Here is a 25,976-nt window from a genome sequence, read left to right on the forward strand (position 1 = left end):
GGCGCCAACATAGTGTGAATCGTTAAAACAACAAATATAAAAGTGATGTGCAAAAAACTACTCACAAGGAAAGTGGCACCTTAAATGAATAAGGTGCGATAAAGCAGGCTGACATTCAAATTCCAGCAGTCAGTACGCTGGAGGTCTCACCCAGAGGACCTGTGGAATCCAGATAGGCGTCTAGAAAGTAGCACCCACGTTTTTTGATGTTCACTGACTTCCTGTTACTGTGATCCAGTCGGGGACCCTCCCACTAGCACAGGCTTCACTAGAAACAAGAGGGGAGAATAAGAACTGGAGTAAGAAGTGCACAGACTTTTACCACGGAACCTTTCATACACTGACACTGTCAGTTTTGGAGAAAAGTCTCGGTGGCGTGAGTACAGCAGGAGAACACCTATCAGCTTGCAGCTCACCTGGTCCGGCCATTGGCCCTAAAAAACGTGGGTGCTACTTTCTAGACGCCTATCTGGATTCCACAGGTCCTCTGGGTGAGACCTCCAGCGTACTGACTGCTGGAATTTGAATGTCAGCCTGCTTTATCGCACCTTATTCATTTAAGGTGCCACTTTCCTTGTGAGTAGTTTTTTGCACATCACTTTTATATTTGTTGTTTTAACGATTCACACTATGTTGGCTCCCCTTGTTTATCTTCCATTCTATGTCAGTAAGGAGCTAATACCCCCCATCTCTGCTACCTAGCTGTATTGAACCATACATTTTGATCACTCAAATCACCGGCCACGTGGGGGTCTGCACCCCTATGCATGGGATTTTTGGAACCTCAGCGCTATGTGGATGTAGCGTCTAGACAATGCCCCCATACCCATAGGAAGAGATCATTTCCCTTCAAAATAAAAGATCTTACCTGACATAGTACTATAGTGTAAACTTATGAAATCATGTTCAGAGATTTAACTTCATATTTCTGTTTAAGGAACTCACATAATGCAATACATTCAAGATCTATAGCCTTGTTAACATAGAGTATTAAGACCCAATTCTCTATATGGTGAGGAGCAAAGTAAGAGGTATAAAGGGACATTAGTTTCCTAGTTATGTGTTTTGAGGACGTTTTAGGCATTGTACTTAATACCATAGCATAGTGGAGTTTTAGAAATTAAGTTACTGGCATATATAGTTCAGCTAGTTAGCTTCATGTAAATATACCTGCATATTAATACTATAACAAAAACAAAGAGACAGTTGTGATAAGTCCTCCAACAAATCAGCGGCGAAAGTTCTATGAGAAACTGAACAATTTGGGTCTGTTTGTTGGGGTCGTGAGTATGACCGGGTACTTAGCCAACTCCTATCTTAAGTTCGTATCTCACTCCGGTCTTATGAGAATGTCCTTTCAGAAGACTGAGACAATCAGTCTGAGCATTGTGTTTGCTCTGTAGATCTGGGGTGGTGAGACTCACCACTTAACTGCCAGGACACACCACATTGAGGCAGCAGAATAACCCTCCACATCCGTTGCTCTTCAGAAACGTGACACCCACCTCACTAGACATGTTATCCTGTGACCAAGTAGGCAGCATGGGCACTTGAAGCATGGAGATCCGCTTGGCCATTGGGGTAGACAGTCCATTGCTCTCGAGTAAGTTTATGTCTGCCGTAGCTGCAGGATCATATGGAGTCATCTGGTCTATGTGGGGGGTTTCGTGTAGAAATCTTCCGGTCTCAGAACAGCTTGTAATTTGGTGATCAGCTGTTAGCCCGATGTGGGTACTATCCAGAGCTACAAAGGTACAAGAGCATTCTGATATACGAGCCACCTGTATAGTGAACTGCTTCTGGGTTACTTGCATGAGATTAGCGCTCGTAGTAGTAGCAAGGGCAGGAGCGAATGCAGCTTCTATCTCCTTGATAAGACTCCTGAAATGGTCTGCCAATTGGGAGCTTAAACCGGTAAATAGCGAATCAATTCTCGTGTTCAGAGTCCAAACAGCAATGCCACTCCGCTGGGAGTCGATTTAGTGACTCTATGGAAGGTAGCAAATTGGCCATTAGAAGATCTCATTCCGCCCGTCAGTTTCCACGTGGGCCATCAAATGGCCACTCTCAGAAATCCTAGTCGGTAGGATAGAGGTGTTTAGACAGTGAAGTGTTGTCCATCTATTGTCTCACACTTTGTATTTAGATAGTTAGGTCGTCTGGGCTTCCCAATTTTCAGTAATGATGGAGTATTTGGGCTAGAACGGTCGCCAAGCTTGTTTTTTTATAGATAGTATAGCCGGAGCTGTTGTGATGTGCGACCGTTCAGCTCGAGAGTTAGCTCCGTCCCCCCTTGATTCACTTTTTAAAGTAATCAATATACTGTGTATATATATACAGGCATGGCCAAAAATATTGAAACCCTGCATTTCTGTTAGATAATGCACCACTTTGCCCAGAAAATTGTTGCAATTACAAATGTTTAGGCATTCTCATGTTTATTTCTTTTGTTTGCATTGGTATGACACAAAAAAGTGGAGAAAAAAAAGCCAAATGCAACACATTCCACACAAAACTCCAAAAATTGACTGGACAAAATTATTGGCACCCTCAATGTAATATTTGGTAGCAAACCACTTGGAAAACATAACTGAAATCAATTGCTTCCTGTAACCATCAATGAGTTTCTTACACCTCTCTACTGGAAGTTTGGACCACTCTTCTTTCGCCAACTGCTCCAGGTCTCAGGTTGGAAGGGTTCCTTTTCCCAACTGCTGTTTTAAGATCTCTACACATTGCTCTATGGGATTGAGATCTGGATTAATTGCTGTCCAGCTCAGTACTCTCCAGCGCTTTGTCTTAAGCCATTTCTGATTTTTGATGTGTGCTTTGGGTCATAGTCCTGCAGTAAGAACCATGACCTCTGACGGAGACCAAACTTTCTGACACTGGGGCCTACATTGCACCACAAAATTATTTGGTAGTCTTCAGATTTAATAATGCCATGCACACAGTCAAGACATCCATGAAGAAGCAAAGCAAGCCAAAACATCAATGAACGATCACCATATGTTTTACTATAGGGACTGTATTTTTTTCTTTAAAAGTCTCATTTCTTTTTCTGAAAACAGTAGAAAGATGGGCTTTACCAAAAAGCTGTAATTTTCTTTTGTCTGTCCACACATTCTCCCAAAAGGCATTCAATTTAATGTTTTAACACATTTGGAAATAAATTTGTTTGATTCAAAAAGAAGTCCTGTGAGTGCCCTCCTTCATCAATACAATTCTACATAGTCTCTACGAGGATAGCACCCAGGCAGTGATTACACCTGAGTGGAAGGAGTGCTGGGTACAATGTATATCTATACCTATATATATATATATATATATATATATATATATATATACACACACACAAAAACACATAATTATATATAGGTATAGATATATACATATATATATATGAATATCTATTTATATATACATAGAACATATTCTGTATAACAGTTTAACACTGAGTATTGCATACATATGTTTTTACATGTTTTCATCTAGTTAACTGCAAAGGGCTCCAATGCACATATATATATATATATATATATATATATATATATATATATATATATATATATATATATATATATATATATATATCAATATCCGTTCAACCCCTGAAGGTAGAGAAAACGCTTCACTCTCCGGTCTTATCAAATATCCTTTATTAGGTATCCAGCTTCAATTAACAATTCCCCCAAACGTTTCGATACCGGCTGGTATCTTTATCAATGGGTAATCAGAACATATCTATCCCAAAAGAAGGTTCCTAATACTAACCAATACCCACTCACCTAAGTATACCTGTAAGGCGTCCCTGTCACTTCCGGTGTATCGGAAGCCGCCCGCCACACGCATGCGTCCAGGAGTTTGCTAACCGCATGGCTAATTAGCATATCTAATCACGTAATGACGTTTGCGCTCCAACCGCGCATAGTTACTCCAACTACTGCGCATGTCTGGGTGGCCGGAGTTCCGATAACACCGGACTAACTGTTACAAATGTAACTACTATAATCTCATAAGTGCAAAAAAACTACCTATACTACATTAAAATCTATATAAAAATATTACAACTACCTGAGATCTCAAAACAGACTTGGTCCAAATATCTACATCATCTTAGCGTATTGGTAAGATACTTTGCATTTTAATATACAGTTTGTTAAGCTATTCACTACCCCTTTACTATCTCAATCCATAATCTCCGTAATGTCAACTTTACTAAATAAAATATGTTATATTACAATTATCAATAACTCATATAACTTCTATGTCAACTGGAGTACAGTAAGAAACTTTGTTATGGCCACAGCAATATACTGAACACAATACTTTCAGAGACTTTCATGTGCACATATGGTATGGACCAGTCCATCTTCTTCGATGTTGATGACCTAGACCGATAAATCATGGACATCTCACTCAGAGGAAGACACCAAAGTCCATTTGTACATTCAGACCCTTAGGAGCCACTGTGTCCAGACGATAGATCCAGGAGGTCTCAACCTGGAGTAATCTCGTATTCCTATCTCCTCCCCTTCGTAAGGGGGGCACATGATCAATAAGCATAGTCCTTAAACTAGCCACTGTGTGTCCTGCTTGGAGAAAGTGTCTGGCAACCGGTTGGTCAGACGTTTTCCTGTCTATCGCTTGTCTAATCGCATGGCGATGATTAGCCATCCTCTCACGAAATGTAGTTGAGGTCTTACCCACATAGACTAGCGAACATGGGCACATTAGTATGTAAACTACATAGGTACTCATACATGACAGTCTGTGCAAAATCTTGTACTTTCTCCCAGTGTGTGGGTGGTGAAAGAACATCCCTGTTAGCATACTATTACACGTAGTGCAATCCCCACATCTGTAGCAGCCATAACACATTAAGAGAGACTAGAAGAATACAGGAGGATGAAATGATTATGAAATTGAAACAACGAGGATATGCAAGAAAGTTGATAACACAGGTGCAAACCAACCTGGCCCGGGATGATCAAGTATCCTTGCTACAACCACATGATCCTACTGATAAGGTGGAAAACAATGGTGATATCATTAATTTTGTAACCACGTTCAACCCCGTGTCCAAGATATTGTCTGAGTCTGTCAAGAAGAACTGGGACATTATTAGTACTGACAAAACACTACCATTCCTGCATACAACTGCCCCACGGATGGCTTATAAGAGAGCACCCAATTTGAAGGATCTCCTGGTCCATAATGATCCTGTGAAGTGCTATGAAAAAAGTACATGGCTGGATACCAGGAAAAAAGTTGGCTGCTACAGATGTGGGGATTGCACTACGTGTAATAGTATGCTAACAGGGATGTTCTTTCACCACTCACACACTGGGAGAAAGTACAAGATTTTGCACAGACTGTCATGTATGAGTACCTATGTAGTTTACATACTAATGTGCCCATGTTCGCTAGTCTATGTGGGTAAGACCTCAACTACATTTCGTGAGAGGATGGCTAATCATCGCCATGCGATTAGACAAGCGATAGACAGGAAAACATCTGACCAACCGGTTGCCAGACACTTTCTCCAAGCAGGACACACAGTGGCTAGTTTAAGGACTATGCTTATTGATCATGTGCCCCCCTTACGAAGGGGAGGAGATAGGAATACGAGATTACTCCAGGTTGAGACCTCCTGGATCTATCGTCTGGACACAGTGGCTCCTAAGGGTCTGAATGTACAAATGGACTTTTGTGTCTTCCTCTGAGTGAGATGTCCATGATTTATCGGTCTAGGTCATCAACATCGAAGAAGATGGACTGGTCCAGACCATATGTGCACATGAAAGTCTCTGAAAGTATTGTGTTCAGTATATTGCTGTGGCCATAACAAAGTTTCTTACTGTACTCCAGTTGACATAGAAGTTATATGAGTTATTGATAATTGTAATATAACAAATTTTATTTAGTAAAGTTGACATTACGGAGATTATGGATTGAGATAGTAAAGGGGTAGTGAATAGCTTAACAAACTGTATATTAAAATGCAAAGTATCTTACCAATACGCTAAGATGATGTAGATATTTGAAACCAAGCCTGTTTTGAGATCTCAGGTAGTTGTAATATTTTTATATAGATTTTAATGTAGTATAGGTAGTTTTTTTGCATTTATGAAATTATAGTAGTTACATTTGTAACAGTTAGTCCGGTGTTATCGGAACTCCGGCCACCCAGACATGCGCAGTAGTGGGAGTAACTATGCGCGGTTGGAGCGCAAACGTCATTACGTGATTAGATATGCTAATTAGCCATGCGGTTAGCAAACTCCTGGACGCATGCGTGTGGCGGGCGGCTTCCGATACACCGGAAGTGACAGGGACGCCTTACAGGTGTACTTAGGTGAGTGGGTATTGGTTAGTATTAGGAACCTTCTTTTGGGATAGATATGTTCTGATTACCCATTGATAAAGATACCAGCCGGTATCGAAACATTTGGGGGAATTGTTAATTGAAGCTGGATACCTAATAAAGGATATTTGATAAGACCGGAGAGTGAAGCGTTTTCTCTACCTTCAGGGGTTGAACGGATATTGCTATATGTTTTCTACGCAGCACCCCGACGGATGCCTTGTGTCACAGTGAGTGCACCTGTTTGGATACTTATATATATATATATATATATATATATATATATATCTGTACGTATACATATCTGTAAATACATATACACACATATAAATACATATGTACACACATATAAACATAGCATATGTTTGTATCTCAATGTTTTTTCTAACACCTAAAACCTCATATCTTTAAGCCCTTATAACTTTTTTGTGCAATTTTTTTAAAATAAATTTTATTAGATGATGTTATTATGAGTGTAACTGTACTTTGTAATGTATTTTGTATGTGTTCTGTGTCACTTTTTTGTTTTGCAAGACGATCCTGATGCGCTTTAACTTCAATTGCGCTCAAGCGATCGCTTTTACATTCAACTTGTAATACAAGTGAAAAACCTGACTTGCGCAAACACCTGTGATCAACCCCTGTTAGCGCTGCACTCATAATCTAGCCAAAAAGTTTAATTCAAAAATATACAATATTGCAATATACATTCATTTTTGCTGTAAGAGGCTGGAGTATCTCCATCATATGTAAACTTGATGAAATTGACTGATTTCCCCCAAAATTCTACACAGTCAATGCTTAGATGAGAACAGAAGCTCATTTCCATATGTCTTTTACTGCCTACAACAAAATAGTTTGGAACATGAATTCCACCAGACGTTTCCCTGAACTGCACTTGATTTGCAAAACCTTGAAAATTCTTCAACCAAAATAGATTTAAAAAAAATTTCTTCAGCTTTTTGGCAATTCCATGCTAAACTGCTGATCAATTCTATGCACATTAATTATTGCTCTGTCACAAGCATATTATAATTTTTTTTTAGTTTAATGTTCCTTTAAAGAAAACTGCCCTCCATTGGCATATAGTGAAACAACACCTTCATCTTTCCTATTTCTTCTTTATCCGCTAAACATTTACAAATATATCTTTCCTCGTGTTTATCTAATTTCTGCACATCCTTGTCTTTTCTTCCAAGGCCTGGGCTGCTTGCTCGAGGTCTTGGACAATCAAATCCACATCTTCTCGAGACGTTTCTCGTCCTACACTAAGACGTATTGCACCTCGGGCAGCATCTAGTGGCACCCCACTACTCAGCAGCACTGGAGATGGGCTGTGGAGACAACATACACCCTATTACACATAGCAGTCTCTGCAAAACCCCATAGCATATATTTGTACTATATATTTTTCCCTCTGTGTTCTCTGTTTTAGTATATTCCAGTACATAATAACACATTATAATTTTCCCACACTATGAAATTAAAACATTTCTTAGTTAAAGTGAATGTAAATTTAGATGATAAAGTGCCCGGTTTTTTAAAATCTGATTATAAACAGGGGCACTTTAATTCATCCAAATTTACATTTCACTCGTGTTGTGAAAACTTCCCAGGTCTAAAATGAGAAATTCGGCTTCCTCCAATCACGGCATTGAATCAGACACTGATTCCCCTGGGGGGGGGCCGTGATTGGAGGATGACCGATCTGTCATTTCTGAAGGACAAAGAGGCTTGCGACGACCGGGGGATTCGCTGGAGCGGCTGTCAAGATTAAAAGGTATTTTCATAACACGAGTGTAATGTACATTTTGATGAATTAAAGTGCCCCTGTTTTTAATTGGATTTTTAAAAACTGGGCACTTTAGCATCTAAATTTACATTCACTTTAATGAATTACAAATTGATTTTATTATAATGCAGGGTCTATTCCATGCTTACCATATTCTATTCAAGGGTCTAAGAATGGCCTCAAGACCCACCCTAAGTCCTCCTCTATCTTATGTATTTCATATTGTTTTGAAGAGGCCTTTGTGTACATTGGACGTTTTTTTATATCTATTATGATTTTCTGTAAAAGCTTTCCTAGCTATACTAGTTGCTAGCGCATACAAATGCTATCTATGTTTTCCTTATTACAAGAAACCTCTTTAAATTGTTATTTAATGCTCAGGTTATTATAATTATCATTATCCTTAAAGGGACATTGTACACTAGAATTTTCTTTGCATAAATGTTTCGTAGATGATCCATTTATAGAGCCCATCTGGAAGTGTTTTTGTAAAAATATATAGTTTTGCTTATTTTTAACTAACGTGTTGATTTTTTTTTCAGAATTCTTACCAAGCCCCAAAGTTTTAAATGTATAATGATATCTACAGACTCCTGCTTCCTCCTGTTTGGGTATTCGGTCTTTTTATATGCATATTCTTCTTTATAGTAGTGTCTATTACATGCAGTCATATGAAAATTGGTGTATACTGTACCTTTAATCAAGAAATGTATCCACTGTTTTTCTCTCTTTTTTTATATATACAGCTTTATTGTAACCTTTTTTCCTGCTCATTTGCAATTAACAATTGATGTATGTACTTTGTGCTATATGACCTCAATAAAACTATTAGAAATTAAATAAAATAATGTTACCTAGATTAACTACTAAATTTTAATTTCCTATAAAAAAAACTTTCTGTAGGCAAAGTATAAATCAGTCCGAATATCTGATAGAAAAATGTTGGAGGAGCATCTAAAACATCCTGATTTTCTTTTTTTAAATACACCCAAAACATTTAACCATGTCACAATTTTTAATATGAACAATGGCTTTCAGCCACTAAAATCCACCTAGATTATCTGGCAAAAGAAACAAAGCATTAATATGAATAACAGTCTAGAAATCCTGTCCTTAAGCTCTAGATGTCATCACTAACACAATGTAGTCAAATAAGAAAAAAAAAGAGTGCATACAAAACACAAATTCCTTGTGTTTCTGTTCAGGACTTCACAGAAGACATCACGTAGGCATGAACATAAAATCAAAATGAATGTTTTAGACGTACCTGTCTCCCCGATCTGAGTGGCACGCTGCTCCTACACTGGCCAGAAGATAATGACAATGCGACAGCCACTCACGACCTGCATCAGACAAAGGAAAATAAGAGATGACCATTTCTGTCATATGCACCAGTGATGGATACATGCGGCCCTCTGCTCTATTCCTTGTGCCCCCCAGGGAAAAAAAGCTCTAAGAATGTGTCTGAGTTTTTGTGGCTTTGGGGACTTTTGATAGGTGTGCAAACAAGGTGGTCATAGCCCAAAAGAAACCACTAAAGGAGAGAGTAACAGATAGACGGTGCTTTGCAATGTTATGGCCCAGTGCCACTGGACATTTTCATGAATAATTATTATTATATTAAAAGTTGTTTGTCTCATAATTATACTTTTATATGCGGCCCCTTAAGCTTCTGAAATAATGATCTGCAGCCCCATGTGTTAGGAAGTTGGCCATCACTGATGTGCACCGTTGTGACAAAAGATAGTGTAAAAATTGAAATGACAAAGCATCCATCAAACTCTAACACTGAGGTGCAATGCAAAGTACTTTTAGCATGACATATTAGACATGCTTTGCCAAAATAACACAAAAACAATCACTTATTTGTATTTAATTTGCTTTGTTGCATTATATGGTCTACTAGTGTCAAAGGCAGATATATAATATAAGCTATGCCCTATCTGATTGTAATGCAGCAAACGTTATGTCTGAACTCACTTGGGGCCAGATTATGAGTGGAGTGCAAACGTTTGGCGAGCAATAAGGGGTTTATCGCGGGTGTCTGTGCTCGTCGGGTTTACTGCTGGTATTACGAGTTGAAAGTACACTAGAATAATTACTGCATCCTCAGAGATCTGGTTAATATGTCTATATATGTGTACATATGTATTTATATGTGTGTATATATATGTATTTACAGACCTATATACATACTGTATATAAACACATAAATACATATGTTTACATATATAGACATATACATAAGTGCATTGGAGCCCTTTGCAGTTAAGTAGCTGAAAACAAGAAAAACTTAAATTATGCTTACCTGATAATTTTCTTTTCTTCAGATGAAAAGAGTCCACAGCTGCATTCATTACTTTTGGGAAATAAGAACCTGGCCACCAGGAGGAGGCAAAGACACCCCAGCCAAAGGCTTAAATACTCCTCCCTCTTCCCTCATCCCCCAGTCATTCTGCCGAGGAACAAGGAACAGTAGAAGAAATACCAGGGTGAAAAGGTGCCAGAAGAATAAAAAATAAGAGACCGCCCCACAAAAAAAAATATGGGTGGGGAGCTGTGGACTCTTTCCATCTGAAGAAGCATAATTTAAGTTTTTCTTCATAAATGGAAAGAGTCCACAGCTGCATTCATTACTTTTGGGAAAACAATACCCAAGCTATAGAGGACACAATGCAAAAACGGGAGGGTACAATAGGCGGCCCATTCTGAGGTCATCAGGCCTGAAAAAAAACACAACCCAACCAAACCCTGCTTCGTCTGAGCCGGGCAAAAAAAATAGAAGGAAAAGGCCCCAAAGACACTGACCCGCAGATAGTCCGAAAGCCTAACTAGAAACCGCAAAGCAGACTCACTGAGCCAACACTGCTCCAGGAGAACCGTCCCCCAGCAGTCGGTCCTCACACAACCCTTACTAGTACAGTACCAAACTCCCCAAAAGGGAGAGGACAAGGGTGAGCTAAAGGGATACCCAAAAGGTACAGCAAGATCCAATAAAGGAAAAACCCCCTTCAAAGGAAGGCCAAGTCCACAGAGACCCGAATGGATCCAGAGAACAAGGGGAGACGACGCCCAACCCTCAAGGAGCAACCAAGCATCATCAAGGAGAAGAAACATTTCCCAAACATCGTGTAATAGCACCAAAAAAGACAGCTGAAGACAAAGTCCTCAAAAACCCCAGAACTCAGAGACTGAGCAAACAGAAAAATTACAAGTAGCAAACTCAGAAAGATAAACATCTGAGTCCAATAACACGCTGCCATCCGTAGGAAGACACAGAGAAAACACTATCTGTAAGGAAAAAGCGGCCGAACAAAATAGCAGATTGCCCAACCTCCAAGACAGAGGACACACTCCAGGCAATCCATGCCACCAGGCCTACTCACAGATCTCAAAGGGGGAGAGGCCCAGAACCTCTAAAAAAAAAAAAGGTCCACTGGCACCCCCAAGACCTGAGGATGAACAACAGATCTCAGATCCTTCACCTACCTGGACCAGCTCAAGCAACGGCAGATCTAAAGCAAGGGAACAGAAAGGAATCCCAAAACCGCTCCCTAAAAGGGCGAAAGAATGGACACAGCCACTTCAACCTACAGACAATCGAGCAGTTATTAGACCCAAGGAGATCAAGCAAAGCCACCCAACTAAAGTCTCAATGCGGAGCCAGCAGCTCCCCAGATGGAAAGGAACAACTCAAAGAGCAGACCAATCCCCGAACCAGATAAAACATCTGATCCAACCCCCCGAACACAGGAGAGGCCCCTAAAAAAAGGAACCACACCTCCGTAAGGAGGACAACGAGCCCCCTGAAGAGGAGAGCATAGATAAACACTTGCCCATAAGACAGGAAGTCATAGGAAGAATCGAAAGAATACAGGGCCACTTCACTGATGAACACGGAAAGAACCCCTTAAAACACCATCGTGCTAGCACACATACCAGGCGCAAGAGTGACAGCTGAGCAACCGCAAACCTTCCGCTTGCTAGGCAGGAAAGCCCACCAGCAGGTCACATTAGTTGGCTGTCTCAAGGGAACCGTATTGTCCGGCACAAGATCTGGCCAAGTTGTAAAACAGAACAGTCAGAACAAGGGCTAAGCCCAAGTACCCCGGAAACTGGAACCCCCAGGCCAGTCTTAGGATCATAAGGTCTGATAACATCCCACAGCGGGATTCACAAAGACAAAACGTAGAAAGAGTAAAACCCTCGACAACCAGAAGATCAGGACAAGAAGCCCAGGCCGCACAAATGTTTATAGTAAACAATCTTCCAGGAACATAAATCGCTCGTCTGAGATCAAAAGCAGACCTCCCCGGGAAAAATCCAGAATAACCCGGATAACAAGAGCAAGAAGCCCTTGCAAATCCCGACTCAAAGGGAAGAGACCACCCATTGCAGGAGCCCCCAAGGCCATAAAAGGAAACTAGAGCTAACATGAGTGTGCTTGAAAAGAGCGGCTAATCCCCCTTAAAGGACACAAGGCGCAGCTCATCTTATCAACCTCAAAAGGAGGAAAGGCTGAGTAGACCTCGCCGGGGATCGAGCTAGCAACCCTCGGTTTGCTACAGTTTCGAGTAGCCACAGAGCATTAATATGCTGAGCTAGCTATCCAGCTAGCCACGAGCTCCAGACACAAGGGGAACAGTGAGGACAAGTCACCCAAACAGAGCAACAGCAAGCCTCCACAATCCATATCACCTCAGATTCAAAGTAAGAGGACAGAAAAACATGGGTTTGGATGCCACCTGGATGGCCATACCTGAACCATATGAGTGGAAAACCACTAGTACCTCTTCTATCCCAAGAAGGAGATGCAGAGCATTACCAACACCGGGGAAGGACCCCTAACTGGAGCCCAAAAAGACCTCACTGTCTAATGTCCCGAAAAGGAACAACCAACTCCCGAAGGGAATCCAAGTCCCCTGGAGGTGACCCAATCCACAAGGAGAAACAGACAAAGTCCAAGAAGGTCTTAATGAAAAAGAGAACCACTAAAGGAACAAGTCCAAAAAGGACAATTCCCAGGGCCTCCTAAAGGCAAAACTGCCCGACCGGCGGGAAGAGGCGCTAAACCCTCTAACCTTCTCGCCACGTGTGAAGGAATACTCTAGGTTCTGAGGGTATCGGAAGCAACAGAGAGTGACGCAGAAAAATTCACTGACCCAGTCACCAGAGAGATGGCTATTTAAGGACTGAAACAATCCCGAGAGCCAAACGGAGCCCCGCAAGTCCTCTTGAGAATGCTTAGCTGAAACTTGTAAAACAAATAACAAGAAACATAAATAATATTGAGAGCACTCAACACCCCAACCTAACAAGCAAGGTATAATAGGCGCCACGTGTGTGAATAAGCCACAAGACAGAAGATCTGAACCCAAGCAGGACCAGCCTGCAACCAGGGTCATAAATGCCAAGCTGGCTAAATCCGCCCTCAGAGAGGGAGGAAGAAAAAATAGACAAACATGGGACTAACGTGTCCGAACAATTTCCATAGAAGCAAACAGCGAGTATTGATTCCAGAGAAAGTTCCCGCAGGAAACATAGTATGAAAAGAAAAATTAAATTCATCCTAAACAGATCAAATAAAATGGCAGGCAACCCGAGGGTTAACGCTGAAGAAGAACAGAAAGATCCGCAGGACCAGCCTAATGGAAACCCTGTTCCTCCAACAAAACTGGGAAGGATCTCGATAACAAGACTTAAAAGGAGACTACGTCACCCCCTCATGTCTAACGAGGTGAGCCATTCAAAGGAGGAGACTGATGAATTCCATAGCCGAGAAGGATAGGGTCCCCAAATAGCTCAAAAACGTGTCTGAGTAGAACATGAAGGCGAGCCAGCCTGTAACGAAAGACACAACACTCAGGAACAGTTACAACCGCAGGGAACTGCACATGCCCTCCTGTGGCCAAGAGAACTGGGGCAATCAGGCACAAGCACAATCGCAAATAAACATCTGGACTTTCTAGATGAGCAAGTGCCAAAAGTATGTAAAAGCGAAAACGTACCACTACCTCCGGGGGAAACAATTCACCCTCCGAGGAGGAAAAAACATAACTTGGGTTACCCGCATGTGTAGTAGTAGTAGTAGAGAGCAGTAGGGAACTCACCTCCCGGAGGACAAGCCCCCAACCCGAGGCAGATGGCTCAGCAGTCCCTTGAATCCCCGAGCCCGAGGAACAAGGCGCTCTAAGACGGCCTAAAGAACATAACTGACTGACCTGAGTCAATAGGGCCAATTCGCATTGGTCACAGGACGAAGAATCTGAATCAGAAAGTTGAACAATCTCAACATCAGCATCCTCCATAACTGGATAAAGGATACCAAAAAATGGACTATATATAAAACAATTTAAACGGCACCTGACACCCACAATGGCTGGGGCACTCACCACCTCCTATGAACCAGACACCAGCGGACTAGAATTCTCTGTCGCCACACAGGAATGCGGAAATGGGAGACCAGAACATAAACACGCCCGGTCACAAGGTGAACTGTACAGTCCAAAAAAAGCATGCCCAACCGTAAGGTCGCGTCATTTCGAAAGGCTGTTATGTTCCAAAAAGCCACAAGCCCAGTTAACACTACACATAAGCAGATTGAATCACATAACAAACATGATTAAAAAAAACCCTGTTCAATAATCCCCCTCAGGAGATATTAAACCTTGATTCCAAGATACTAAAGAAGTCCCACTGAGACCCTGTATTTTTCATGTGAGTTCGCAGGAACAAATGAGTTACAGTACAATCATGAAGAAGTAAAATGAAACAATCTTACCGGAATCTACATCGTGGAACAGGAACACGGCCCTTCAAGTGTGATGGATAGTAACCTCGCCTCCGCCATGGACTTGGGAGAAGAAAGCAGGCAGCAAAGCGAAGTTTGACAACGCTGATTGCTTGTGGAGTTGTTAAAATGAGTCGGTATGGTTTTGCAGAAAGACTCTTCCTGCATCTTCGGACTCTAACCTTCATCCAAGCCCTCACTGAGAGACTGACAGGATTACTTAAAACTCCTGTCCTATGTCGAAGAGTACTACCATTCATAAGAGACGAAAACAAACTTCTGACACTCCTCTGCCAACCTCCTGGGACGAAAGGCAAAGAATGACTGGGGGATGAGGGAAGTAGGAGGAGTATTTAAGCCTTTGGCTGAGGTGTCTTTGCCTCCTCCTGGTGGCCAGGTTCTTATGTCCCAAAAGTAATGAATGCAGCTGTGGACTCTTTTCATTTATGAAGAAAAAGCATATTTATGCACTATTTATATTTAATAAAGTGTTAAGCTGTATTTACTGTAAATATTTCACATTCCTATGTTCTGAAGATTGCAGAATATGTTGTATTCATTTATAAATAGATATTCCTATATATATCTGTATAAATGTATACCTGTATGATCTTACATCAGGCTTTACACACAGCCGCTGGGTAATGTCAATTTTACCCAGGTAATCCTATAATTACCCGATATCTGACTTTACCCGCAGCAACATCTATCTATTGTCTTAAATAACTCCTTGGGCGATAACAATGTTATCTATATGTCCCACATGAACTACCAGTCTCCTGTTGTGAAAAGCAAATAAAAAAGCATGTGATAAGAGGCTGTCTCTAGTGGCTTAGAAATAGGCAGAAATTTAGAGGTTTAAATGTTATTAAGTATATTAATATAACAATGTTGGTTGTGCAAAGCTGGGGAATGGGTAGTAAAGGAATTATCTATCTTTTTAAACAATAACAATTTTAGTGTGGACTGTCCCTTTAAGCGCAGAGAGAATGGAGAAGAGCAGTGATCTAATGGACTATTAATGTGAGAATGAGTTGCAAGATAGGCAACAGAAAAGAGTGCTTGCTCCTCTGTAGAAATGTGTTTTAAGGGTTTATTGTAATTATTTCAATAGAAAAATAGATACAAAATAGCCATTCATTCCATTATTTTATTGACAGAATCGATACACAGCCATACAGAAAGAGTGTGCGAATATCACCCTTCACCTAGGGCTGAATGACAGATGTTTCAGTGTGAGTGTGTACAGTGTGACAGCGCACTAGGAAAAAAGGTAAAGCTCAATTCTCTGATTGATGGAAAAGAATCGTGATCGGAGCTCCAGTCCTATCCACCAGAGACTTTTTAGCATTTTCTGCTATCACTCCATTTAAACAGAAATAGAGCCTTTGCTTTTTTTTTTTTTATTTAACCATGAAAACTCTCTCTCCACACACACACATATCTATATATAAAGCTGCACCCAGGTGGTAAATCACCATAGAACAGGCTAACAATGGTATTGAGCCAGTTGTTCATTCCTGTGAGTGCACTTCTCTCTGTATGTATATATGTAAAAAAAAAAACTGAGAATTTGCATACCTAATTTGCATATCTTACCCACAATTCTCTTGTGCATTGGAAACATTGCATATTAAGAATTTCTGGCGGCAAGCGGGGATACTTGCTTAGATGTACTAATTTCCTATGCAAATATTTACTTTGATTTATATATATATATATATATATATATATATATATATATATATAAAATCCTCCAAAAGAACCCAGCACTCCCTCAGCGCAGCAACTCACAGCTATTACCTCCAGACTGCCGGCAATGCGATGGGGTCAAATATGGTCCCATCGTATGCCAATTTGTATATGGCATACTTTGAGGAGAATGATACAGTTGCATTTAAAGATCCCAGGATATTATTATTTAAAAGATATATTGATGACCTCATTCTGATATGGAGAGGGCCTAAACATGACCTTGATGAATGGCTTCTGATATTAAACCAACAAAATCCTAATCTGGTATTTAAGATGAATTGTGATAAGTTTACAATAGATTTTTTGGATTTAAGAATAACAAAGAGTGAGCATAGACTGACCACTACATTGTTCCACAAACCTACAGATCGTAACTTACTGTTAGAAGCCACGAGTTGTCACCATCCAAGCCTGAAATGGGCATTGCCCAAATCACAGTTCAAACGGGTTGTGAGAAACAACAGTGATCCGAATATGAAAGAAATACAGCTAAAGGAGATGCATCTGAAATTTCAAAATAGAGGGTACACCAGAAAGTACTTACAGGTGCCATTGGATGAGTCTCTAGTGATGACCCAAGAACAAGCATTGACGAGGAAAATAAGGGATTCTACTAACAAGAAAATAATATTCTCCACAGAATTTACCCCTGACAAGATGGAGATACCTAATATTCTTAAAAAGAATTGGGAGAGCATCAAATCTGATATGACACTACCATTTACTAACTTTGATGGTCCCATGGTAGGATATAGAAAGGGGAGATCTCTTTGTGATCAACTACTACGTATTGACAATAGAGCTAGCTATACAAACAAAACATGGTTAGGCTCAGAAAGAAATGGATGCTACAGGTGTAGTGGTTGTGTGACCTGTAATGGCTTATCTAAGAGTAAATATTTTGTACATCCCCTGAGAAATAAACAATTTACTATTAATTACAGAGTCACATGTACCACTACACACGTAGTGTACATGTTGCATTGTCCTTGTGGAAAGTTCTATATAGGGAAAACCCAAGATGACTTACGGACACGCATGGCCAACCATAGGTCGACCATACGTACTGCACTACGTGTTGGCAGTTCAGAACAACCTGTACCGAGGCACTTTCTCATGTACAATCACAATGTATCGGATCTCAGATACATAATAATTGATCATATTCCAGCCCCTATTCGTGGTGGCTAAGATGTTCCTCCAAAGGGAATCCAAATGGACTTTTACTTTGGAAACACTGGTCCCAAAGGGCCTCAATACTAATTTTGATTTGCATTGTTTCTTATGAGTTCTCTATGAGGTTTATGTAGGTAGTCATATGACCAGTTAGTTAGTGTGCCCCACTTGAGTTAATGATTAATGGATTTGATTCTAATATTATGTAATCTCTAGGGTGGTCATTGTTAGTGACAGTGTGTCCATTATCGTTAGTTGTGTTATTCTTAAAGATGATTCTTAAAATGATTTTGATATCAATTATTGGCTACACTTAATATTTCACCTAGTATGTTATTTTGACTTTATTATCACCCAGTCCGGTCATTTAGTTAAGATCTACTGAACATGATCGTTATTACAATGTTGTATCCAGATGTGAATTTAACTATTATGGTACATATGTTCTACTTCTATGATGATTAGCATAATCTGCATGACAAGAGATGTATATACATTGGAGTGCTGATAACATAACATGCTTACAAGTGATATATGCTATTTGCTGGTGGTATATGGAATGTACAGTCTTGTTAATTTGTTTTAACACTTTGTTTTAGGTTGGCCCAGATGGTGCTCCGTACTACAGTCGGCGCATGCGCAGTTGCGCCGCTGGTGTTCTGCGGAGACCCAGATGCGGCAGAGCTGCTCACCAGGGGATCTAGATGGTTGCACTTATAAGGGTGGTAAGTACAAATGTATATTTTATGTCTGAGGTCGGGCGGTTCCCCCGAAAACGTTCACTAATTTGCTGTACTAAGTAAAATTTGATAAAAACACAATTTATGCTTACCTGATAAATTTATTTCTCTTGTGGTGTATCCAGTCCACGGATCATCCATTACTTGTGGGATATTCTCATTCCCAACAGGAAGTTGCAAGAGGACACCCACAGCAGAGCTGTAATATAGCTCCTCCCCTAACTGTTATAGCCAGTCATTCGACCGAAAACAAGCCGAGAAAGGAGGAACCATAGGGTGCAGTGGTTACTGTAGTTTAAATTTAAAAATTACCTGCCTTAAAATGACAGGGCGGGCCGTGGACTGGATACACCACAAGAGAAATAAATTTATCAGGTAAGCATAAATTGTGTTTTCTCTTGTAAGGTGTATCCAGTCCACGGATCATCCATTACTTGTGGGATACCAATACCAAAGCTAAAGTACACGGATGAAGGGAGGGACAAGGCAGGAACTTAAATGGAAGGAACCACTGCCCGTAAAACCTTTCTCCCAAATATAGCCTCCGAAGAAGCAAAAGTATCAAATTTGTAAAATTTTGAAAAAATATGAAGCAAAGACCAAGTCGTCGCTTTGCAAATCTGATCAAAAGAAGCCTCATTTTTAAAGGCCCAAGTGGAAGCCACAGCTCTAGTGGAATGAGTTGTAATCCTTTCAGGAGGCTGCTGTCCAGCAGTCTCATAGGCTAAGCGGATTAAGCTTCTTAGTCAAAAAGAAAAAGAGGTTGCCGAAGCCTTTTGACCTCTCCTCTGTCCAGAGTAGACAACAAACAAAGCAGATGTTTGACGAAAATCTTTAGTAGCTTGTAAGTAAAACTTTAAAGCACGGACCACGTCCAGATTGTGTAACACAAGGATGGAACAACAATCTCTTGATTGATATTCTTGTTAGATACCACCTTAGGTAAGAACCCAGGTTTGGTACGCAGGACTACCTTATCCGTATGAAAAATCAGATAAGGAGAATCACATTGTAAGGCAGATAGCTCAGAGACTCTACGAGCCGAGGAAATAGCTACCAAAAAAAGAACTTTCCAAGATAAAAGTGTGATATCTATGGAATGAAGAGGTTCAAACGGAACTCCTTGAAGAACCTTAAGAACCAAGTTTAAGCTCCATGGTGGAGCAACAGGTTTAAACACAGGCTTGATTCTAACTAAAGCCTGACAAAATGCCTGAACGTCTGGAACATCTGCCAGATGCTTAACTAGCTGACAATCCTTTTTCCAAACCTTCTTGGAGAAAAGATAATATCCTAGCAATCCTGACCTTACTCCATGAGTAACCCTTGGATTCACACCAATAAAGATATCTACGCCATACCTTATGGTAAATTTTCCTGGTGACAGGCTTTCGTGCCTGTCTTAAGGTATCAATAACTGACTCGGAGAAGCCACGCTTTAATAAAATCAAGCGTTCAATCTCCAGGCAGCCTCAGAGAAATTAGATTTGGATGGTTGAAAGGACCCTGAAGTAGAAGGTCCTGTTTCAGAGGCAGAGACCATGGTGGAAAGGATGACATGTCCACTAGATCTGCATACCAGGTCCTGCGTGGCCACGCAGGTGCTATCAGAATCACTGATGCTCTCGCCGGCTTGATCATGGCAATCAGTCGAGGGAGCAGAGGAAACGGTGGAAACACATAAGCCAGGTTGAAAGACCAGGGCGCTGCTAGAGCATCTATCAGTGTCACCTTGGGATCCCTGGACCTGGATCCGTAACACGGAAGCTTGACGTTCTGGCGAGACGCCATGAGATTCAGTTGTGCAAATACCTCCGGATGGAGTTCCCACTCTCCCGGATGAAAAGTCTGACGACTTAGAAAATCCGCCTCCCAGTGCTCTACACCTGGGATATGGATAGCTTATAGGTGGCAAGAGTGAATCTCTGCCCAGCGAATTATTTTTGAAACTTCTAACATCTCTAGGGAACTTCTCGTTCCCCCTTGATGGTTGATGTAAGCTACAGTCGTGATGATGTCTGAAATCTGATGTACCTCAGAGTTGCTAACTGAGGCCAAGCCTGAAGAGCCTTGAATATCGCTCTTAGTTCAAGAATATTTAATGGAAGGAGAGACTCCTCCTAAGTCCACGATCCCTGAGCCTTCAGGGAGTTCCAGACTGCACCCCAACCTAGAAGGCTGGCATCTGTCGTAACAATTGTCCAAACTGGCCTGCGAAAGGTCATACCTTTGGACAGATGGACCCGAAATAGCCACCAGAGAAGAGAATCCCTGGTCTCTTGGTCCAGATTCAGTTGAGGGGACAAATCTGTGTAATCCCCGTTCCACTGCATAGTTGCAGCGGTCTGAGATGTAAGCGTGCAAACGGCACTATGTCCATTGCCGCTACCATTAAGCCGATTACTTCCATACACTGAACCACCGAAGGGCGCGGAATGGAATGAAGAACCCGGCAGGAATTTAGAAGCTTTGATAACCTGGACTCCGTCAGGTGAATTTTCATTTCTACAGAATCTATCAGAGTCCCTAGAAAGGAAACTCTTGTGAGTGGGGATAGAGAACTCTTTTCCTCATTCACTTTCCACCCATGCGACCACAGAAATGCCAGTACTACGTCCGTATGAGACTTGGCAATTTGGAAGTTTGACGCCTGTATCAGGATGTCGTCTAAATAAGGGGCTACTGCTATGCCCCACGGCCTTAGGACTGCCATAAGCGACCCTAGAACCTTTGTAAAGATTCTTGGGGCTGTAGCTAATCCCAAGGGAAGAGCTACAACTGGTAATGCCTGTCTTGAAAGGCAAACCTGAGAAACCGATGATGATCTTTGTGTATCGGAATGTGAAGATAAGCATCCTTTAGATCCACTGTAGTCATATATTGACCCTCCTGGATCAGTGGTAGGATGGTACGAATAGTTTCCATCTTGAACGACGGAACTTTGAGGAATTGTTTAAGATCTTTAGATCCAAAATTGGTCTGAAGGTTCCCTCTTTTTTTGGAACCACAAACAGATTTGAGTAAAAACCCTGTCCCTGTTCCTCCTTTGGAACTGGATGGATCACTCCGATAACTAGGAGGTCTCGTACACAGTGTAAGAATGTCTCTCTCTTTATCTGGTGTGCAGATAATTGCGAAAGGTGAAATCTCCCTTTTGGGGGGGAAGCTTTGAATTCCAGAAGATATCCCTGGGATATAATTTCCAACGCCCAGGGATCCTGAACATCTCTTGCCCACGCCTGGGCAAAGAGTGAAAGTCTGCCCCCTACTAGATCCGTTCCCGGATAGGGGGCCGTTCCTTCATGCTGTCTTAGAGGCAGCAGCAGGCTTTTTTACCTGCTTACCTTTTTTCCAGGTCAGGTTTGGTCTCCAGACCGTCTTGGATTGAGCAAAAGTTCCCTCGTGTTTATTATTAGAGGAAGTTGATGCCGCACCTGCCTTGAAGTTTTGAAAGGCACGAAAATTAGACTGTTTGGCCCTTGATTTGGACCTGTCCTGAGGAAGGGCATGACCTTTTCCTCCAGTGATATCAGCAATAATCTCCTTCAACCAGGCCCGAATAGGGTCTGCCCCTTGAAGGGAATGTTAAGTAGCTTAGATTTTGAAGTCACGTCAGCTGACCATGATCTAAGCCATAGCGCTCTGCACGCCTGTATAGCAAAACCAGAATTCTTAGCCGTTAGTTTAGTCAAATGAACAATGGCATCAGAATAAAAGAATTGGCTAGCTTAAGTGCTCTAAGTTTGCCTAGTATGTCATCCAATGGAGTCGCTACCTGTAAAGCCTCTTCCAGAGACTAAAACCAGTACGCCACAGCAGCAGTGACAGGGGCAATGCATGCAAGGGGCTGTAGGATAAAACCTCGTTGAATAAATATTTTCTTAAGGTAACCTCTAATTTTTTATCCATTGGATCTAAAAAAAAAAAAAAGCACAACTGTCCTCGACAGGGATAGTAGTACGCTTTACTAGAGTAGAAACTGCTCCCTCCACCTTAGGGACTGTCTGCCATAAGTCCCGTGTGGTGGCGTCTATTGGAAACATTTTTCTAAATATAGGAGGGGAAGAGAACGGCACACCTGGTCTATCCCATTCCTTATTAATAATTTCTGTAAACCTTTTAGGTATTTGGAAAAACATCAGTACACACCGGCACTGCAAAGTATTTATCCAGTCTACACAATTTCTCTGGCACTGCAATGGTATCACAGTCATTCAGAGCAGCTAAAACCTCCCTAAGCAACACGCGGAGGTGTTCAAGCTTAAATTTAAATGTAGAAATATTAGAATCAAGTATCTTTCCTGAGTCATTAACATCACCCACTGAATGAAGCTCTCTTTCCTCAGCTTCTGCATATTGTGAGGCAGTATCAGACATGGTTCTTAAAGCGTCAGTATGCTCTGCATTTTGTCTCACCCCAGAGCTATCTTGCTTACCTCTAAGTTCAGGTAGTCTGGCTAATACCGCTGACAGTGTATTATCCATGACTGCCGCCATGTCTTGTAAAGTAAACGCTATGGGCGCCCTAGATGTATTTGGCGCCATTTGAGCGTGAGTCCCTTAAGCGGGAGTCAAAGGGTCTGACACGTGGGGAAAGTTAGTCGGCATAACTTCACCCTCGTCAGATTCCTCTGGTGATAAATTTTTTAAAGACAGAAAATGATCTTTATTGCATAAAATGAAATCAGTACATTTGGTACACATTCTAAGAGGGGATTCCACCATGGCTTTTAAACATAATAAACAAGGAGTTTCTTCTATGTCAGACATGTTTATACAGAATAGCAATGAGACTAGCAAGCTTGGAAAACACTTTAAATCAAGTTAACAAGCAAATATAAAAAACGGTACTGTGCCTTTAAGAGAAACAAATTTTGTCAGAATTTGAAAAACAGTGAAAAAATGCAGTAAATCAAACGAAATTTTTACAGTGTGTATAATAGGCTAACAGAGCATTGCACCCACTTGCAAATGGATGATTAACCCCTTAGTTCAAAAAACGGATCAAAAAAACAAAATAGACGTTTTTTAACAGTCACAACCAACTGCCACAGCAAGCTGTGGCCCTACCTTCCCCAATAAACGACTTTGGAAAGCCTTTGGACCCTTCAGAGATGTCCTATAGCCCCAGAAGCAGAACTTTTCTTTACTTTCTGCGATGAGATTTTTTTTTAGTGAAAAGTTTTCTGCAGGTAATTTTTAAATACAATTCAATTTTAAACTAGACAGTTAATTGCAATGTGTTGGTTAACTGAATAATTAAGCAATATTTTATGTTTTATAATATAGTGCAGTAGTTGAAAATTGCATTGCAAATTAGCTGCATCCAAAAAACAGAAATTTTAAAAAGTCTCTAATAAATTCCTTTTCTCTTGATCTAACATAGAAATGTAGTAATAAAAATATGCAGTGCTCTTACATTCAGAATAAACAGCTAGGCAGACTGGGAAAGGCTAAGGGGCGGGTTTGAAAAAAATCTCAGAGCCAGTCAACAAGCAATGCGCTATTGCATATTTGACTGCTCACTTCAAACAGCAGTTTGCCCTGGATGCACTGTGTTAAGGAAAATTTACACAGTGCAGCCAGAGCACAGCTCTGTTTGAAGAGAATAGTCTAATGTGGAGCAGCACTACAAAGTTTATGTGCTAACCGTTCCTGCATGTGTCCTGTTCTTTCTGCAGACATGCTGCATTTTCTGCGATGACATCTCACATCACTGTATGTTCTGCCTTGGGGCCTATAGCATTCAGAGGGCCTTTGAGGGAAGCTGGATGTCACAGTTTGTAATTTTAACTGCACCAACTGTAACTTTTATACTACAACAGTGGAAATTGTTTCTAGTCAAAATTTAAGCCAGCCATGTGGAAAAAACTAGGCCCCAATAAAGTTTTATCACCAAAGCATATATAAAAACGATTAAACATGCCAGCAAACGTTTTATATTGCAATATCATAAGGGTATTACCCCTGGGAGTAAGCATGATACCAGTCGTTATTAAATCACTGTATTCAAGCTTAACTTACATTAATCCGGTATCAGCAGCATTTTCTAGTGTTTTCCATCTCTAGAAAAAATTATAACTGCACATACCTGATAGCAGAATAAACTGCACGCCATTCTCTCGCTGAAGTTACCTCATCTGTGTAATCCCCTCAGACATATGTGAGAACAGCAATGGATCTTAGTTACAACCTGCTAAGATCATAGAAACCTCAGGCAGATTCTTCTTCTATTTACTGCCTGAGATAAAATAGCACAACTCCGGTACTATTTAAAAATAACAAACTTTTGATTGAAGAAAATAAACTAGCTATATTTAACCACTCTCTCCTACAACATCCTTGCTTGTTGAGAGTTGCAAGAGAATGACTGGCTATGACAGTTATGGGAGGAGCTATATTACAGCTCTGCTGTGGGTGTCCTCTTGCAACTTCCTGTTGGGAATGAGAATATCCCACAAGTAATGGATGATCCGTGGACTGGATAAACCTTACAAGAGAAATACCAGCGAGTGCCTGCTTTTTAAAAAGGATTTGTTTATATATATATATATATATATATATATACACAAAATTTTATTTTTTTGCCTAAAAAGAGCTAGCTATATATTCACAGCATTAAGAAATTATTGTAAAATTGACCCCCAAAACAATATATATTTTAAGTTAGACAACCCAAAGTATTGATCTAGGCAAATTTTTGTATATTTCATGCCACCATTTGTCCAAATGTGATCATGAAAAAGAAAATATTTACACACAACTAACATTAGCTATGTGATGTTCACAGGTGTTCAAACCTTGATAAAGGCCAGGAGTACATGGCCGAAACGCGTCGACTGATTTGAGTAAGCATAATACTGATATACCCACTTAACAGTTTGTATATATTATAGTATTGTTTGTTTTCTTTACAGGTTTTTGCACAATGTTATTTGGTTTTTGATTGGATCATACTGAGCTACAACTTCATTGCACAGAAATCACTATATCACATTGGACACTTTTTTAATCACCTTGAATACTCACTTTTTGCCACATAAACTGGAGGATTCTCACATTTTTTGCAAGGTTACACATTTTTTCTACATTTTTCTACATTTTTTCTACATTTTTTTCCCCTTTTTTTCACATTAAGTGATCACACATTTTTGGATTTTCCATTTTCTCACCATTTCAGGCACAGGACACACACTGCTTTGGAATTATTTCAGAATTGGTCACGGACAGAGACACTAATTTTTTTTTTTTTTGCCATATTGTGATTTAATTGGACAAATATAACCATAAGAACATTTACCACCATCTGGACTGTTTTTAAATAAACTACTCCAATTAGGACACGTGGCCTAATTA

The 25,976-nt window shown here is 40.6% G+C and overlaps 1 protein-coding gene across 1 annotated transcript in view; it reads right to left on the minus strand.

Moving 5' to 3' along the window:
• Window positions 1–7,026: 7,026 nt before the first annotated feature.
• SCLY (selenocysteine lyase) overlaps window positions 7,027–25,976 on the minus strand; it is a 127,675-nt gene continuing 108,725 nt past the window's right edge. Inside the window, exons 12-13 of the mRNA XM_053709917.1 lie at window positions 9,427–9,502; window positions 7,027–7,701 (exon numbers count right to left, since the gene is read on the minus strand). Of these exons, the coding sequence (XP_053565892.1) occupies window positions 7,533–7,701; window positions 9,427–9,502 (245 nt within the window). The 3' untranslated portion in view covers window positions 7,027–7,532. The remainder of the gene's footprint in view (window positions 7,702–9,426; window positions 9,503–25,976) is intronic.

Source organism: Bombina bombina, chromosome 4 (genome assembly GCF_027579735.1).
Source record: "Bombina bombina isolate aBomBom1 chromosome 4, aBomBom1.pri, whole genome shotgun sequence".
NCBI classification, from domain to species: domain Eukaryota; kingdom Metazoa; phylum Chordata; class Amphibia; order Anura; family Bombinatoridae; genus Bombina; species Bombina bombina.